Consider the following 18,932-nt stretch of genomic DNA (forward strand, 5'->3'; position numbering starts at 1 on the left):
CGAATGGTTTGGGTTGGAAGGGACCTTCAAGATCATCTAGTTCCAACCCCCCTGCCATGGGCAGGGACACCTTCCACTACAACAGGTTGCTCAAAGCCTCATCCAACCTGTCCTTGAACACTTCCAGGGATGGGGCAGCCACAACTTCTCTGGGAAACCTGGTCCAGTACCTCACTACCCTCATTGTAAAAGATTTCTTCCTTAGATCTAATGGAAATCTCCCCTCTTTTCAGTTTAAAGCCATCACCTGATGTCCTATCACTACCTGTCCTTGTCAAAAGTCCCTCTCCAGCTTTCTTGTAGCCCCTTTAGGCACTGGAAGGCTGCTGGAAGGTCTCCACGGAGCCTTCTCTTCTTCAGGCTGAACAACCCCAACTCTCTCAGCCCGTTTTCATAGGAGAGGTGCTCTAGCCCTCAGATCATCTTGGAAAGTTGGTATCATTCTGCAGGCAGAAGAGCAGAGCATGCAAGCGACAACCATATCTAGTACAGACTTGAGGGTCTACGGAAGATCTGGCTTCACCATGGGAGATGGGCAAATGTGGGGTGAGGAAAGAATATTTTCCAGAAAACAATTTGAAACCCCCAAGCACCTCATGTAAAGATGTAGTTTCTTCTTTTATGTCAAGGTAGAGCTACTGAGTCACAGGTGCTGCCACAGGACAAATATTAGAGCCTTCCCTGACTTCAGTGGTACTAGAAGTGAGTCTTGCTTGTCACAATCAACAGCAAAGCATCTCTTAAGGCTCTTTTTCTTGCCCACCATGAAGGAGATGCCACCAAGAAGCAAGGTGAGAGGAGCCTCTTCTCTGTCCAGCCATGATGGAGCATCACAGGGAGAGTCAAGAGCAGAGGCAGTGGGGTTCTATGTAATCTCCTATGGTTTTTGTTCTCTAGAGGAGAAGAAACCAGGAAGAGAAACAAGGAGGCAAGGAAGAAACAACTGACCCAAGGAATTGGTAGATCCTTCTAAAATGCAGCCACAGCCCTTTTCCTTCTCTTTTTGGCACTAAAATACTTGTGCTGACCTGCTCCCTTCTCCCTTCCCTTCTTCTCTGGATTCAGCTCTGAAGTTTACTTCGGGTGCTTAGCTGTCTTGGCTGCCTTTTGAGAGAAGACGGGGCCACTGTGAAACATCTTTTCCTGCTCCTGGTTCTTCTTTTAATCTTCTGCTCCGGCTCCAAACTGTGAGATGATGCCCATCACCAACAACTGGTGTCACCCAACACGCTCTCGACTGCTTGGCAGAAGAGGGGAAGCTGTGCCCGCAGCATTTTGCACATCGCTCGCCGGCTCGCGTGGCACCTGACATTTTGGTGGCATTGTAAAATCCATCTCCGAGCTGACAAAATCCACCCTGCGGCATTTAGGAGGGTTTGCAGATGGTTACGCAGTGGTTAGGAAAGGTCGTCTTATTATTCTGGGAACTGAGCAAGGAGCCCGGCAATTCTGCCAGCTGGCATGGAGATTCTGGGTTTAAGTAACCCAGAAGAGATAAAAAGATAAAAGTTTGATAAAAGCCACCCTGGCCACACTGGACTTTTTTTTTTTTTCTTCTTTTTTTGAAAAGCCTCAATCAGCTCATCCAATAACCATCGGTGTTTCTACAGCCTCTTACATCCCAAATTGTTCTGCAGCATTTCAGAGACTTTCAAATCACAGATGCTCTATTCACTGACCCCCACATGGTATCAGTTAAGTAGCTGGGAACAAGAGAAAGCCTTCTTTGTCTCTCCACATTGCAGCAAGAGTTGCACACGCCGCCTTGCCCCAGCCCAATCCCATAAAAAACTCCATACTTTCTAATCCAAGGGAATTTTTCATGTCACTGATAACGGGGTGTGCTGGGTGGGCTTCCCCAGGCTGCTCCCCCACACCTGTCTCTTCTGCACTGAACAGGCTCAAATCCCATCACAAGCTGAATTTGCCTCAGATAACACAACTGGTATAAAAAAAATAAGCAATAATTCTCAGAAATTATCCCGGACATCCAAGGGAGATACTGGCTAGCCAGAAAGGGGGGTTACCTTGTCACACACAGCCTCAAAGAAGGGAAAACAAAGCAGACTGGGGGTTAAGGGCAGACAAACCCTACACCTCCTCCCAAAAAAATATTACAGTGTCTTGCACAAATAGAGGCCAGTTCATCCTACAGCCCTGGCACTGGTGCTGAGGGGGACGCAGACTTAGCGTCTTTCCCAAGGTGTTATACTTGAAATAAGAGTTAATCTACCTGCTCTGGAAGTGTTGAAGGCCAGGTTGGATGAGGCTTTGAGCAACCTGATCTAGTGGAAGACGTCCCTGCCCATGGCAGAGGGGCTGGAATGAGATGATCATTAAGGTCCCTTCCAACCCAAACCATTCTATGATGATGACGACATTTTAATGAATTTCTTTTTTAAAGGACAGAAACACTCTCCTTGGGTTCCAACACCATGAAGCGCACTTAAATAAAGGGTGGCATCCTGTCACTTCCCCGCTGATGCTGGTGAGGTGTATTTTTTTTTTAAAAAGAAAAACAGACACCAGCAGAACCGCACTGTGGATCATACTGTGATTAATTGCTCGACAACCCCACGCACAAACAGGCTGAGTGCCGGGCAAATTCATCAGGCAGGCAGGGACGAGGACAGCAGGGACACTCTCACATCATACAGGGTCTGGACAAGGAGGCTGAGGCAGGGCACATCCCCTCTCCCTCTGCCGTCCCATTTCACCTACGAAACCAATAATTTGCCAGTAGTACCACCACAGCCCATCTAGACCTCGCTGTTATTCCCTTTTAGCCTTAATATTTAAAAAAACCTGCAAAGTGCCATTTTCCCTTGTTTCCAAGGTACTCTGCTTGGCTTTAGCTCACACACGAGAGAGAACATCTCTCTTTTGCAAAGCAAAGACGAGCTGAGACCACGACACATCAGATTAGGAAAGAACCAGAGCTGTCGTTAGTGGAGCCTGAGCTTCGCAGCCTGTTTCATACCACAGGATATTATAATGTATTGCAGATGTCTTAAACGCCCATAAAGAGTGATCTTCACACTTGAAACAAGACCAGAAAAAAAAAAAAAAAAAAAAGAAAAGCGCCATTAATACAGAATACAATTGACTCAGTTGAATCCCCATCATCTCCCTTGCTTTTTTATCAGGTATTTGGTGGTTTAGAGGATTTTCATTCATAAACCAGCTTCCTTTTATGATGTTCCTTACAGCAAAGAACAAATAATACTCGGTGCTCTCGTAGCACATTGCATCTGGAATCTGAGAGCTTTGCAAGAAGACGGGTGAGATGTGTTTTCCTCGCACATCTCATAGCAAAAGGGAAAGGTAAGAAACTGGTGGAGGCTGGGAGGCTGACAGCTCACCCGACAGACTGTGCCTGCCCGTCCCTCAACGTGTCATCGCTTCATACCTATAATTTCAGCTCATACTGCTGTAAAAACGAGTGTGATGTCAGAAACTTGGAATGATAATGTGAATCCAAGATCAAATAATAACACGCGTGGCGGAGGAGCCGGATTACGTGCTTGGTTTGGGGATAAAGGCACCGAGCTGGTGGTCACGGAATCCTGATTATATTCGTCCTGTATGAACTGACTTTATTAATACAGTTTTAGCCACATGTCACAGCACACAGGTAGTAAATAAGAGGGAAAATGCTCATTTTAGCTTTGATGCGGCTCCGTCAAAAATAACACATTTTAAAAATGCAGGGCATAAAAAACCCAACATCACCTGTAAGTTAAATCTTTATAACACAGAGCTGAAGAAGGGTTAGAAATAGATTATTTCACCCAGGTCACAATAACCATTTTTTCTTTCTATGTTTTCTTGTGTTCACAGGTGACAATTCAAGTAATCAAATCCAGACTGCAAAACCTGATCAATTTAGAGCTCAGGCAGGAAAAGACATCTGAGCCAGGGATGCGGCTAAGCACATATTTCTCAAATGACAAAGAAGCAAATAAGAAAATAGATCTTCTCTCTACCCAGAGCTACACGGGCAAAATCCATTTGGCTACCAGTCCCAGCATGTCACCTCTCCAGCTACATCAATTTATTAGAAGAGTTTTTAAACGCCCTCCCTAAGGCATCGCTGTCACCATAGATCTTGAAACACTACGAATTTTGGTGGGGAAGCTGAGGACCACGTTACCTGTCGCACACAGCTTCCATGCCAAAATGTTTGCCCGTATCTAGCACCTATAAGGAAAATGGATTTCACTTGTCTCCTTAGTGGAGCTGCAGCCTAAGAGTCCTGACACCGACAGAAGAACTGACAGGCAAGGCTGGACTTTGGGACGGGGTTTTGTGAAGCTGCTCTGCCAGCCCTTCCCCAGCCACTGACCAGCAGAAAAGCTTTCCTCCACGAAAAAGCATCAGCAAAGCCAAAATCTCATTTTGGATTTCTTCAGGGCAGCCTTCAGGGGCTGGAGGAGCTGCCACGGTACATCCCCATGCCGGTAAGAGCTGGTGCAGTCAAACAGCCCAAGGTGGCAAAGGAGGACAGCAGCCTTTTCCCAAGGCTTCACTTTCTTCTCTCCCCCAGCTCCACTCAGCGCTTACCCCACGTTCAACAAGTCCTCAAACCAGAGGAAAACCTGACTCACTCCCTATCACAGTCATCAGTCATCCACACATGAGGCCTGTGGAAAAAGAAACCGGTTCAATTTTCCAATAGTTTATGGCCAGATATTCCTGCTGGCAAAAAAAGAGCTGTGAATTTTTTACAGGGGCCCTTCGCTTCTTAAGCATTTGTGTTTTCAGCTCCTTCGCCTGGAATGATTCCCGCTGGAAACCTGAGCAGCTGCAGGAAAGATACCGGGCATTGGGGCAGCTCCACTCCATGTCATGCAGCTTCACTAAAGTATTTTGTCCCCTTCCCCCCATTCACGGGGCAACCCTGAACACACGGACATCACCCCGAGAGCACCAGCAGCACCAACTGCCTCCATACCCCGGCACCGCGTTTTGGAAAGGGGTGGCTGTGGGCTGTGCCTGGAGCTGAGCTGCTCCTGGAGGACCCTGCCTGGCACCTTTCCACGGGCTCTGGGGTCGGAGAGGGGCAGGAAGATAAAAGACTGCCCCAAGGTCATGGCCATGGGCAAGAAAACACTTTTTCAAATGTCTTTGATCTTACGCAAACACCCTGGTGGAAAAGTGTTTGAGTTTCCTGAAGAGCAAAACCGCCTCTTCTGAGGCACAACAAACTCCCCAGGTTTACAATAGCTGCACTAGGCGATAAATACGGAGTGCAACATCTACGGGCACCACTCAACACTACGTTCACGTGCAACGGCAGCGTTTATCCGAACGGAACGCTTCCCCACCAGACAGCAACCCCGCAGCCCACAGCCGGACCCGGGTGGCTGCTCTCGCACGGCTCCAGCGGCGTTGTGCTGCAAGGACGTCCCAGCTCCTCAGGGAAGGGGTGCTCAGGGCACCTGGGTTAAGCTGAACTGCGTTATATGTCTGTAAGTAGGGATGGGACCAAACACTGACTTCCAAGTGATCTGGAAAAGAGTTTTCACTTGGCTTCTTTAGCGTTCAAGGGGATGGCTGGGATCTCAGCGGGGTCTGGAAAGACACAGTCCAGCCTTTGCACACATGCCCTGACATCCATAGGAAAGCTCACCCAAACAATTTCCATGCTCAGACTCGTTCAAAGCACTCCGGGCTCCTCCAGCACAAGTTAAATTTTTCGCCTTGCTGCTGGTGTGAATTCACTCACTGGAATAAGTATCCAATGAAGCGTGTGGAGCTGCAGCCACATTGGAGGGCCCAGGCCAACTTTTTTCTGGCCATACAGACCAGGACGTGTCTACCCAGAGCTCAGAAACACGATTCAACTTTTATTTTAGCTCAGATGAGAAACCAAGGGGTCACCTTTAAGCTAAGGGTGGTAAAAATAAAGGCTGAATGGAAAGAGCAACATACAGAAAGCCAGGGAAGTGCTTTGTCCAGGAGGGAGGAGGAAAGTGAGACCCCAAAACCCTGAGCAGACACGTATTTAATAAAGCAGGTTAATACAGACCAGGGTCCGGGTCAGTCCCATTCTTCAGCCCCATCTGTCCCACCTCCATATGGATATGGGCAAGTTCATAGCTGCCCCAACCTACGTATTCATGTATATTCGTGCCATGGGATGCAACGGCATACCTTCGGCAGGCAGAGCGAAAGCCAAAACTTCTGCAATGCTCCTGGCCCTGAGCTTCCTCCTGCTCTTGTATGCTGCTGCCAAGTCTCCGCAAAGAGACTGCGGGAGGGAAAGAGGTCTCGGGGAAAGAAGAGGACTGGATGCTGGAAAATAACCCAGGTGACTAAGGCATGCAGGTTTTGGGGGACGTAAAGAAAATCAGCATCTCAGAAAACCACCACCAAACACTGAGGTGAAATTACTTTTCACTCAGCACCCCGAGCTGCCAAAAAAAGAGGGTTTAAAGAACCGCTGGTGGTACCTAAAGCCCGAGCAAGGCTAAGTCACGGACCAGGAGCTGCAGCATGGTCCTGCTTGCTGCTGGACTTGCTGCCTGTCACCTGCCTGCTTTCCTCTCCAAGGCAACACCCATCGATCTCCCAGGGATGCTCCAGGGCTTGGCAACTGCCTGCGAGCCCCTGCGGATCCCTGTGCCTCGCGATACCGCCGTATTTTCTTTGCTGTATTAACACAGCTGCCACCGCTCTCACTCGAGCTCTTGCCACCTGCCAGTGTTTGCCGCAGCTGCCACTAAGGGACCACTGGTCCGGAGAAGCCGTCCCTTGCTCCGGCACCAAAGCAACCACCCAGCGTGGTGCAAACCCGGAGCTCTGCAAAGGATGGGGAGTGGACCCAGCGCAGCCGACGAGCAGCATCTCATGCAGAAGAAGAGCCGCAGTGCTGCACAGGCCAGTGTTATTGGGGTTTGCTATTGCCTGTTTTACCACTACGGTTTGCTGGAAGCCCATGATGCAGTATCAGGAGTTTGCATCTCCACGATTATGTTGGCGCTAAACTCTTCCCGGCGCTCGGTGCCAAAAGAAACGTGCAGGGAGACGTGCGAGAGCAGGTATCCAGCAGCGGAGCGGTTCCGCCGTTGTATCAGTGGCCTCAGGTTATTTTTACGAGGAGCAGAGAGCGCACGCTTGGCCGCGGCTCGCCGTTAGTCTCCCAGGGCAAAACACAGAGGAGAAACCAGCTTAGTCACGACGCCTTGGAAAAGGGTAACCTCAGCGGGGAAAAAGGGCCTCTCCGCCTGGAAACGCGCCCGTCAAAATAGGTTTCTCCAGTTTCCCATCTCATTGCCCCATGGGGGAGGAGAGGGGAAAGGATCTTACTCTCCATAAGAAAACGAAAAGGGATGTATTTGCATCCTTGCATGAGTTTAGCTACACGGCACAGGGATGTGTCTGTACCTTGAGCTCATGCTGTAGGACACAGGACATCTATCCTCACTCTAGGGATGGAGAGTTGGGTCCTTGATGTCCCCAAGTCACGTTTGCACACTGCTGCGCCCACTCCACCCTTCCTAACGTGGTTTATGGAGTGTACAGAGTTTTATGAAGCAATTCCAGATCCAGTTTCACACCGTAGCCCAGGAGGACACACCCCAAGCATCACTGAAGCTGTTCCTCAGCAAAATTAGAGAAATCTTCAAATATTTCAAAAAGGCAATTTCCCTCATTTTTAAGTAGCGATGGAGGCTATTATTAGGTAAAACATTCACAAGAAACGCCAGTGAATGACTCTCTCTTTCATACACTCTTACAGGAAATTAAAACCCTGTTATTAGCAGTAAGTACAGGAGAACAATGCCTCCAGGTCCCAGCTCCGACCCTTGCCCCATGGCACCAGGCACGTCACACCTATGGATGGTCCCTTCCCAAGAAGAGCTTAAAAATACCGCGTACAAATCAAAAGGAAGCACGAGATGGGTTAGTGACTTGCAGTTCAGCAGCAGAGACAAGAACAGACGAGCTAGCTCTGAGTTTGCTGTCTCCAAGAGGGAAAAACAAACAAACAAACCCCCCATCCCCAACAAAATCCAAGGACACAGAGTGCAACAAGTGTGCTCTTGGCAGAAATTCAGAGGCCTGAAGAGCTCACTGGGTCCTGCTGGGAAATACACACATCCCCTCCAGGAACATCCAAAAAATACCTGGGGTTCACCATGTGATCCCCAACGGGACCTGGGTCTTGCACAGATGTCCCCCCAAGACATGGCTGGGACATTGGCAGTGCTGCCGGCCAGGAGAGCTGCAGGAAGGGCTGCACCCTGCTGCATCACCGGGGATGGACCCACAAACACCAGGTACACACCCCACCTGGGGTGTTTGCACCTCTCCTCCCTGCTCCCGGTTACGTCAGCGTATGAAGTCGTCTGTGAGGTAACGAACCTGCATGACTGATGCCATGGCGCTGCTCCAGGCGGCTCTTTCCCAAGAACAAAAAGGCATGGGAAGTGTTTGGAGGATGGGGAAGGAGAATGTTGGGAATTACGTGGCCTGAGAGGTTGTTCCTGGTGGCCCTCAAACAGAGCTCCATCACATCTGCAAGCATGACCAGAGCCAAATGCAGGTTACGGGGGTGGAAGAGCTTCCTTTTTGCTCAAAGTGAACTTTTTGGCAGATTATTGGTTCCAGACAGCGAGTTCAGGGAGGCCATGCAGCTCCCACACTCCCAGGGAAGCTGTTACGATGAAGATGTCCCATCAGGAAGCTCTGCAAACCATCCTTCAGGCTTACCGGAAAACATCATTCAGCCTCTTCCTACAATTCACATCGTTTGTTTTAAATGCAACCCTAATTCCTGACAAGCAAATGTGCAGGGCAGAAGAAAAACACAACCATGATAGATGAGCCTTCAGCTCCCCCACCACACTCTGACCTGTACCAGGCAAGACGAAACATGGACAGAAATGTCTCTTTAGGAGGAAGCCTATTCCTGGGAGTTTCAAGAGGAATCGAGGGAGCATCAGCTACAGCTCCTGCTCACCCTACAGCCAGAACCAGGACAAGAAGAAAGGTATTTCCTCTGAAAGGTGCATCTTAGATGCAATTGATCCATGTTTGCTGCATGGCATGTCACCGTGACTTTAGTGCCAGGACACATCACATCGATTTAGCAGAGCTGTGTGCACCATCCTCCCAAAATTACAGGTAGGGAACTGCAGCACAGGAGGACTCAGACCTCAAAAATCCCCAGAGATCTGATGCCACCTACATCTCCCGTGATCACCATCTGGTAGCTTTTGGCTTCTCTCTCACCCCTCTTCCTCCTCATCCAGCATGTTTGGAGAAATCAGACATTTCATACCTTTCTAAGCAAAACAGACACAGACAATATTGCTTATTTAAAAGAACGCCTGGGGAAAGAAACCTTAATTATCCAAACAGCCAGTGGCCACCACACAAAGTCACATTTACCACGGAAGGGCAGGGAACCAGCCTGGGGTTTTCAAGAGCCCTTATATCACTGGAGGTGCCGGTGAGTAAATGGGGCTGAGAGTTTGAAAAGTCCACATTGGCCTGAGGCTGTGCTCACAGGGAAACCTGCTCCTGTCCGAGCCCAAACAGCAGCCCGCGGAGGCCGTGCTTTTTTGGGAACATGGCCTTGAAGGCACAGCCAAGGACTCTCTCGTCATTGGATGTCATGATAAATATCGCAGGAGGGCGAGGAATGGTCTGTCACCCCTGCGAGGCAGAAAGTGTTCCTGACGGGGTAAGTTCTTTAACACAGAAAGAAAAAGGGGCAGAAAACAGAAATCCCTTGCAAAACAAAGTGCCAACAGCCAAAGTACTGACATTAGGTGAATAGGTCAGCTGGAAAGCCCAGTACTGTGCAATCAAACCACGATCTCTGAGTAGGTCCTCTCTGTCCAAAGGCACAGCAGTAACCGGCAGGCTTTTTCTCTGGAACTCAGAAGTAAGCTCCATGCTCCCAGCAGAACAGTTTCCCCAGCCAGCAGAGTTATGGAGGTGTGATAAGACTGTGGTACCTACCGGTTTGGGGCAGTGGATGTACCTAGCAAGGCTGATGATCAAGTCATGAGTGATTGGATCCACCAGGTTTCGAAAGCTGGCATATCGATAGAGGACATCATCCAGAGAGGTTGACTCCATTCCCAAATCCTGCAGAAAACAGAGTAAAGGAGCAATATGAGATGTGCTACAAAAGCCAGCGCTAGCGAGGATCTTAAAATTATCCCACATTGGTGGTCTCTATGAAGATGTCGAGAAGAAAGTGATCCCCATCACCACCCAACGCAAGGAAGGGACACATGAGCATGTCACCCTGGGGAAAGCTGCCCTCCTCTGCTCTATCTGCTCTGCAAAGAGGTGTTAGGGCTGCAGGATGAAAACCCTGATGCTCCTCACAAGCCATAAATCCACCGAGCAAACAGATTGCTTACAACAAGGTAAAACCAAAGACGACTCCAGGGAACATGACACCTCGATCAACACAAAACTGGAATTGGAGAATAAATATAGCATAGATGTGTTCCGGGTCTGCTGCGCATAGGGAGGAAGGAATGTGCCTAAAATTGCAGTAAGGGAAAAAGGATGAACTGGAGGGGCTTGGGAAGGGCGAAATGGTGGAGTAGATTGCCTGCAGAAGGGGTGGAGGCTCTGCCGTTGGAGACTGGACAAGGATGTGTCAAAAACAGTTCAGATCAAGCTGATCCTGCCCTGGGGATGGATCGGACCTCCTGAGGTCTCCTCCAAGACTGTTTTCTCCGATTTTCAATGCTTAGACATAATAATTTGAGGAATTTTGGCAGAGAACTCGTCATTGTATGAAATATATTAGTGCACAGGGACGAGGAGGGGAAGGGTTATATACAGTGTACTCCTTTTACTTCAGCTATTTCATCTCCACTATGTTTTGTTCCTCAGCAGCAGCTGAGCAGGGGATAGGACAGCAACTCCTCTCAGATGAACGCACATTGCAGTGAGGTCCACCAGCCACCCCACAGGATGGCCGGAGCCAGTCCATAAAGGAGATGGGCCTCACAGGTCCCATCCAACGCCAGGCTGCAGGAGAGCTGGGCTCCTTTTCTAGCCCTGCCTTACCAGGTGACCTTGAGCAAGTCATTTCCCTTTTGCCTTTTATTTTTGACAGGAATAAGACGTTTTGTATTTCTCTTCAAAGACCTGCATTTGCTTTTAAAGAGTGAAGCCCAGAAGCAGCCTCCTCTACTTGGTATGGACAGGATTTATCCAGATGAAGACCCATGGGTCCTGCTGCATTTCAGGAAGTTCATCCCTCCTTTGGGTAATGCATCCAACCTTCCCATAGCAGAGACACTATCACATCTACCCCAAACCATTTACTTTCCAGACGACCTCCACAAGACTCAGTGAGTATGGACATACCCACGCTGAGACCTGCCTGCCACCCTGCCATGCGTTTTGGCAAAATAGAGCCCCTAACACTGCCAAAACGATGCGGAAGCGGTTGTTTGACAGCCAGCACTGACTAGTGGAGATGTAACTTGGTAAGGAAGAACTGACCACGGGTATCGCTCCGTTGCAAACACCTGTGGCTGTAAGTGCTGCTGCTCTGTGACTTCAGACAGGCTGAAAACGATCATCTTCACTTAAAAAAACCAAATCCATTACACCTTGAGACACCAGCTGCAGCAGAGAGATCTCCTATTGCGTGTAATTACAGCGCATGCCACAAAGGAGATGGCAAGCCTTGATCATACTGTTTTCTTTGATATTTTTAGGGGCATCACTGCAGCACTGGCTGAGTTAACATGGGCTTTGCTGACGCTTTGACTGCAAACACGCCATTTGGTAAAAAAGAGCTGAGGCAGCTAAAAACCCCCACGTGTGGGGCTGTTCTCCCTCACCGGGAACACCAAAAAAAGCCCCAAAACAATAAACCCAACCGGCCACAAAACTCAACCAGCCAATGTACCCTCTGATTGCAAATGCATCTAGTTTGAAAAAATAAAGCATCGGAACTGATTTATGAGCTATCTCATGGCTTCTGCCAAGTTGGCCCTTAAAGAAAACGAATTAATCTCAGTGTTGAGATCTAGAGCGAAGAGGAGGGCGTGCTCACCAGGACCAGCACCGTGATGGCCAGACCAGCCCACCAAAGCTGCTCCAGCGTGGTTGGGTTTAATTAGGCTGGAAAAACTAACTCCTCCATTCAAGACCATCTTCATCCTCAAGTATTTTGGCACTGTGCAGATCCACAGGTGACTGCACAGAACGGGGGAGGTTCAGGAGCTCAGGCTCCTTGGCAAGAGGGGTAAAAAGGAAGAACTAGATAATGTAGGGCAAGGAGATCCCCAAAGGAAATTCCCACTCTTTCAGGGAGAGAAACACCTCTCCTAATAGCAGTGTGGATGTTACCTTCCCTGTCTCGTAGAGCTCAACATTAGGATTAAGCAAATATCAAGTAAGATCAGGATTTGGCCCACAGTTGTATGGTGTCGCTGGCAAACACCATGCTCTACCAAAGGAGCTGGTTTTGGGGCTTGGTAGAAGTAATCCCACACACACAGCTCTCAACACACCGGGATCTCTGAGGATCAAACCAGGCTTAGCATCTTGCCACTTCCCTTTAAGCACCTCAGAACTCTGTCAGTTTTCTCTTATGTTAAAATTAAAACATAGAACGAATAAATCGGGGAATTTCTCTTCCCCTCTCCTGGGAGACCTTACATTTTTCACATGAAGTATCCCCTCCTCCCTCCTGGTACAAGTTTTTTTATACACAGATGTCTTTCTCAGCTGCTCCCTAAATCTCTCTGCCACACCAGCATTGTCTCTTTTCCACCACATGTAATATTTTAAAGCCACTCAAGGCTGAAACTCGTTCGAGGCCAAGCGATGAGCTCATCTGCAGTTTAATAACTTAACACCAGTTCACGCTGTCAGCAGCAGATCACAAATCGCTGGCTTTGGAGGAAACACCCAGCATCTGGTTTGACTCACTTGGAGTTTTTTCAGCACGTTCCCTTTTCCTGGGGGATCTTTACCTGGAGAGCAAGTGCAACGTTCAAATAGGAAGGGTATAAGGGTTTAAAATGATGGTATTTATGAGCCAGGCAGGACCACGGCTTTGTTGGTGTATGCTTGAGGGGTGTTTTTTCGTGTGCACCCAAAATCCTGCACAGCACTAAGATGGTTTGAGAAGGTTTGCACGTGGGCGGCAGGAGAAGGGAAACATCTCCGCATCCCTGAGCCACCTCAAGTGCCAAGGTCCCCATAGGCACTGGCAGGACAAGGCCAAGAGGACATTTGAGAGCAGCGTTCAACAGCACATCTACACCTGTGAGGCAGCCGGCGCTAATGCCCAACTCCAGCAGGATTTGGAATTAATGACATCAAACAAACAGAGAACGCCAGAAGTGACTGAAAGCAACCCAAAGGCTGCGAGCGGACCAAAAAGCACAGGGAAGAAGCTGCTGATCCTGACGTTCAGCTGCTCCCTGCAACTTGAGCTGCTGCATTGAGTGTGTCTTAAGAAACCATGCCTACCACTGAGCACATCAGCTGAGGTCTTGCGTTACCAGGCAAGACTAAAGAATAGGGATAGGGGATCACTTTGGGGCTAAGCAGAGAATCATAGATCATAGAATGGTTTGGGTTGAAAGGGACCTTCAAGACCATCTAGTTCCAGCCCCCCTGCCATGGGCAGCGACACTCTCTCCCAGATCAGGTTGCTCAAAGCCTCATCCAACCTGGTCTCGAACACTTCCAGGGATGAGGCAGCCACAACTTCTCTGGGCAATCTGGTCCAGTGCCTCACCACCTTCATTGTATAAAATTTCTTCCTTAGATCTCATCTAAATCTGCCCTCTTTCAGTTAAAGCCATTGACCCTTGTCCTGTCACTACACACCCTTGTAAAAAGTCCCTCTCCAGCTTTCTTGTAGCCCCTTTAGGTACTGGAAGGTCTCCGTGAAGCCTTCTCTTCTCCAGGCTAAACAGCCCTAACTATCTCAGCCTGTCTCCACAGCAGAGGTGCTCCAGCCCTTGGAACATCATCGTGGCCTCCTCTGGACCTGCTCCAACAGCTCCATGTCCTTCTGATGTTGGGGGCCCCAGAGCTGAACGCAGTAAAGAAGCAAGAGTCTTGCTCAATTTGTTTTGCTGTGCATCCTCCCTGCCATCACCCATGCCCTTCCTGCAATTTATTTGATTTGTTTCCAGCTTTGGGAGGCCGAGAGAGAGAGAAACTGCTCGTCAGTCCTCGGGGATGGCTTACCCGCTGGAAGGAAAGCTTCCTGCCACCAACTAGTTGCATTCAGCCTCCATAGGAGGAGTCTCCTGCAAACGTAGCAATGCAAAGCTATTAGATTTAAAAAAAAATAAATAAAACCAATGAACAAACAAACAACAAAAATGCAATTAGAAATTTAAATCAAAGAAGCCTAGCAGAAAAACGTAATGCCTCGCTCCACAGCAGCCAGCGACAGAAAGTTCCCAGCTACAGCCACGAACAGCGTAAGACAATCCAATTTTTTTGAAAGAAAACCAAGCCAGGTGAGAGTCCAGGCACAGTCGGTCCTGCTGCCCCACAGAGCTGATGCTGTGCTAGATGCTCTCTTCAACCCAGGCCCCTTTCATAAGCAACAATCACAGAAACAGCCCTTCCACACAAAAACCTGCCCAAACTAAGAGCTCACCATTGAGTAGTCAACACTACTCAAGCAATGCCATTTTCCCCGTGAATAAGGAACAATAAACGCAAGGCATCTGGGAGCTGCAGCCCCAGCTTATCTTTCCCTAGTGCCAGGTAAAACAACTTGTTATTGCCCTTCGGCTGCCTGTCAAAAAACGCAACACAACAATAGCTAACAGTTGAGCAACCAGCTTTTGAAGCTCCAAGTTGTGTTTCCATGAGACTCAGCATCGTGGAATACTCCCCTAAGCCACGAGGAGCCATAGACAATGGAAGTCAATCCCGTTTTCGCTTATTAAACTATTTATCACTGCAAATTGAACTGCAATTAGAGGAAAATTCAGCAACTCCACGTGAGAAGTCAGACAACAAAGCAGGTTCTGCTGTTGCTGCTTTCATTAAAACAGAGCGAACGCAGTTACCAGCTGCCCAAATGAGGTTAATGTGTAAAATATCACCCCGAGCTCCCGCAATCACGGCTGCTCATAAATATCCTGATAGCTGCTATTTTGGCCGGCACCTCTTCCAAAACTGTTTCTTGTCTCCACTAATAGCCAAGGCAGCATAATGGATATCCAAGCAGAGAGGCTGGTATTTATAAACAAGGGTCGGGCATGAAGGAAGAGAAGGATTAATATTGTGGGTGATCAATCACCCGCAGCGACTCATCTGGGAAAAATGATTTCATGAGGTGAGCATTAGCAATGTGGTGAGTAAGGTCAGCTCAGAGCGACAGGCATGTGAGATGTGACTCGACAGCGAGCACAGCAGGGGCTGCTCAAAGGGGACAGGGTTGGTTGTCTTGATGGAGGACATGTTTAGCTGCTCAACTCCCGTGCCTTGAGAGGTAGCCCCTTGAAAACAAGCCAACAAAATATTTCTCACCTTTGGTCCTTCAGATGTTCGACTCCATCACAAACTCTCTGATGTCTGGTTGACTTATGAGGTTAGTAAGTGACCACAAAACCTGGTATTTATGGATTTGCCAGCTGCAATCGGCCATGGCCGGCCACGGCATCTAAAATCCGCCTCCACCTGTTTTGCATGTGATGAGCCCTCCAGCATTTGCTTCATCGTTAGTAAGTTTGGTGCTGCTTTACTTTCCTCTGAGATAAGACCATGCAATGTAGAAGTGCAGTGCTGGAAAGAGTATCTGCCTGGTACATTTATTGCAGCCCAACAGCCCCGGCCATCCACACACACCCCTTACAAACCCTCTGTTTTTACATTTCAGTAAGGTGTTTTACACATGCTATGGACAGCTTAATTCTTAACTGGGTGTCCTAAGGCTGAAATAGTCATGTTGTCCATCCATCTCCTTCTCTTCCTCAAACAGCTTTGTAACACAGGAACCAATTTCATGGGTTGAAAGAGGAGTAAAGTATCTGAAAGGTAATGACTTTCCAACAGGTTTTGGGAAAAAAACAGACCTCAGCAATGTAGAGATGCCCAAGTTTGCACCTTTGAAGAAGGCAGGCCGCAGTTAGCAGCCAGGCATGGCTTGGCTGTGTTCAGGCAGCTGGTGGTGGGACCAGTACGTTTGGATGGGGCATCGCAGCAGGAACCCTGGGAGCCTCCAAACCAGCAATTGCTACTGCAAATTTCTGTGTTTAATTCAACAGAATAGGGCAAAAACAGAGTTTAAATATGTGGGTTATTTTCTGTTTAAGAGAGTAAATATCGGTTTGGAACCAACAATTGCTCATTCAAGCCTCAAGTGAGGGTGCAGCTACAGAAGAGAGTCAATGTTTCAGGGAAGAAGTAAACATTTCCCTAGCAGATTGACTCAAATAATAAATGGTGGCAGCTTGAACCCCCTCCAGCAGGCTGGAATTATAGAAACTCGGAGAAATGGATTAACGGGCAGAGATATGATGCCACCATCCAGATAATAAACAACCACAACTAAGAGATTTGCAGAAGAACGCACTGTGTTTGTTTTAAACAGCGAGGCAAATGCAATTACCCCAACTGGAGTTTGGCCAGACCACAGCTAACAGACTTCTTCAGAAAAGCGCCTGTGGATATTGAAAGAGAATAGATCGCTTCAGCTACCCATCCCATCTTGATTTACAGAGGGATCCCAGTACAGAAAAACCTTGGGAACGCTGTTTGAGGAAGGTGACTCTCCAGTCCTTCCTTTGAACAATTCAAAAACTTGAGATCCATCACTGCCTTTAACACAAGCATTCGTCTTAAGCTCACAAAAACATTGTTCACTCATCCCTTCTAAACCAGAGGCAGCTGTCTGCATCCCGGTTTCCCACCTAACCCAGTGCATCACTCCAGGGCCGTTGCTCCACCTGGGGCTCCAGCCCCAAGCCAGGATCCCGCTGGCCATACGGAGCCTGCACCAGATGGCTTCTGGTGGGACTTGTTACTTCTTTCTCTTGCTCTCCAGACGGATGGGTGACAGCAGGAACCTCCCAGCAGTCTCAGCCCTAAGGCACTAGAGACTCTTTTGCTCTGCACCGAAATGCTCCCAGGAAAAGCAATCCCCCATGGTTTTCCTCTTGCAGAGGAAAGATGAGGGCAGAAAAAGCCACAGTTCTAATGGCAAGACGTGGAGGAGGCTGTGAGCAAACACATCGCTCTCTCCAGTTTGCCAACAGCTGAGTGCAAACACCAAAGGGCCACTCTCATGGCCACCTCACCTCCTGCTAGCCAGCTCCACCCAGAGCCCACCACGTTACATGGCTAAAATCCAAAGAAAAAGGCTAATGCATCAACCCTGCAAGACACCCACCCTATCAACTTTGGTCTCGCTGCTGGAACTCCCATTAACAACTCCGCAGTGAAGCATTAAAAGGAAATATGACACATTTAATCTAGCATCTGCCATTCCCAACCTCGCATGTCTGCTCAAAGAGCTTGCTGGAGCAACTCAGATGCTGACTGGAGCATCCAAACCCCCCGTCAGAAGCAGAACTTCAGTTTACCACTCTTTTTGCTCTGTGATGATTGCCTTTGACTATTAAAGGCAGTAGGGGTTGCACAGGGACTCCTGCCCCAGCACGGGTCAGTGGCTGATGCCCAGGATGAAGGCTACACACCTCTTCCCCTGCCACTCCATGTGCAAAAAAATACTTATTTTCCCTTGCAAAAGTCTCAGAGATCTCTGTGTGAAAAGGGACTTGCAGCACAGGATGCATCTAATCTCCCATCAGGTAAGGATCCAGGCTTGTCACCTAAGCTCAGTGTCCTGTCAATTCATATGAAGATGGTGATTCATCCTATTCTAAGGCAGCTGGGCTGAGTCAGTCTCTGGATGTGGCTGCCTACGAGTTATCTGCCAAGAAAAGCCCCCCTAATTAGCTTATCCTAGACATTTAATGTTTAGGCAACCGGAGCAGGAAAATCCCTCTCGTCCTGTTCTCACCTTTGTTTTCCAGCACAGCAGGTGCAGAGCTCCGCACGGCTTTCCTACTCACTCTTCCAGCCAAAGAACAGTCCCATCTGTTTTGCAGCTGATCATCCATCAACACTAGTTACATTTTTAAGTCTTGCTTTAGGCCCCCACTGTTTTGTTGGAAGTAACCGGGAGCTCAAACAACTCTTGTCCTTGGAAGGTGACAGCAGATGCCTTATGGGCACTGAAGACTTTTATTTGTGTTCGCATGCACTAAATACACACATGCACGTCTGTATAGTAAGTATTTACAGGAAAAAAAAAAAAAAGGCAGAACTGAGATACTTGCAGGAAAGGGGAAGAGATTTCCAAATAGAAGACGACACTGTCAGATGAGGAAGAATCACTCATCTTCATAATTTCCACTGCCTGTTAGAGAGCACCCCAGTATCTGGGCATACAACAAGTGAACGACTCCCAACACGACAGCAGCATTCACATCACACCCCTTTTCTGTTTGAAATTACAGACGAGTCTCCCCGCACGCGCTACAACTGATGAGGATTCTTGGAGCAACACTGAGTCTACACACGCTTCGTGCAATCTGCTCTTAACCCCCACCCGCACGTACAGCGCGGCATTAACAGTGACGAGCCAAACACCCTTGCTTTACACATCCCTGCAAATATCTCTGCTAAGGGATACACCAAGAAGAGAATCCAAAAACCCTGACTCAGATGGCCCAACCTTAAGAACGAATCAAACAGGCAACAAGGCTTAAGCAACTGTGCTGTCTGTCCATCCTTCCACCTCTCCGTCCTTCCCTGGGAACTCGGTGTGTCAGACAGTCTCACTAAACTGAGGGAACTACTCAAAGGTAATTAAGGTCCTGTAAGTTTTGGGGAGTCGGTGTCACAGGAAGGAAGAGAGTCCAGTAAGGGAAGGACTGGGACTTGGCTGCGGT

At 48.5% G+C, this 18,932-nt stretch overlaps 1 protein-coding gene across 1 annotated transcript in view; it reads right to left on the minus strand.

Moving 5' to 3' along the window:
- The window catches only part of LRRC75A (leucine rich repeat containing 75A), a 79,091-nt gene that overhangs the window by 42,057 nt on the left and 18,102 nt on the right, over positions 1-18,932 (minus strand). The window contains exon 2 of the mRNA XM_086624784.1: positions 9,976-10,104. Within this exon, the coding sequence (XP_086480910.1) occupies positions 9,976-10,104 (129 nt within the window). The remainder of the gene's footprint in view (positions 1-9,975; positions 10,105-18,932) is intronic.

This window comes from Tauraco erythrolophus, chromosome 21 (assembly GCF_009769465.1).
Source record: "Tauraco erythrolophus isolate bTauEry1 chromosome 21, bTauEry1.pri, whole genome shotgun sequence".
Taxonomy (NCBI): domain Eukaryota; kingdom Metazoa; phylum Chordata; class Aves; order Musophagiformes; family Musophagidae; genus Tauraco; species Tauraco erythrolophus.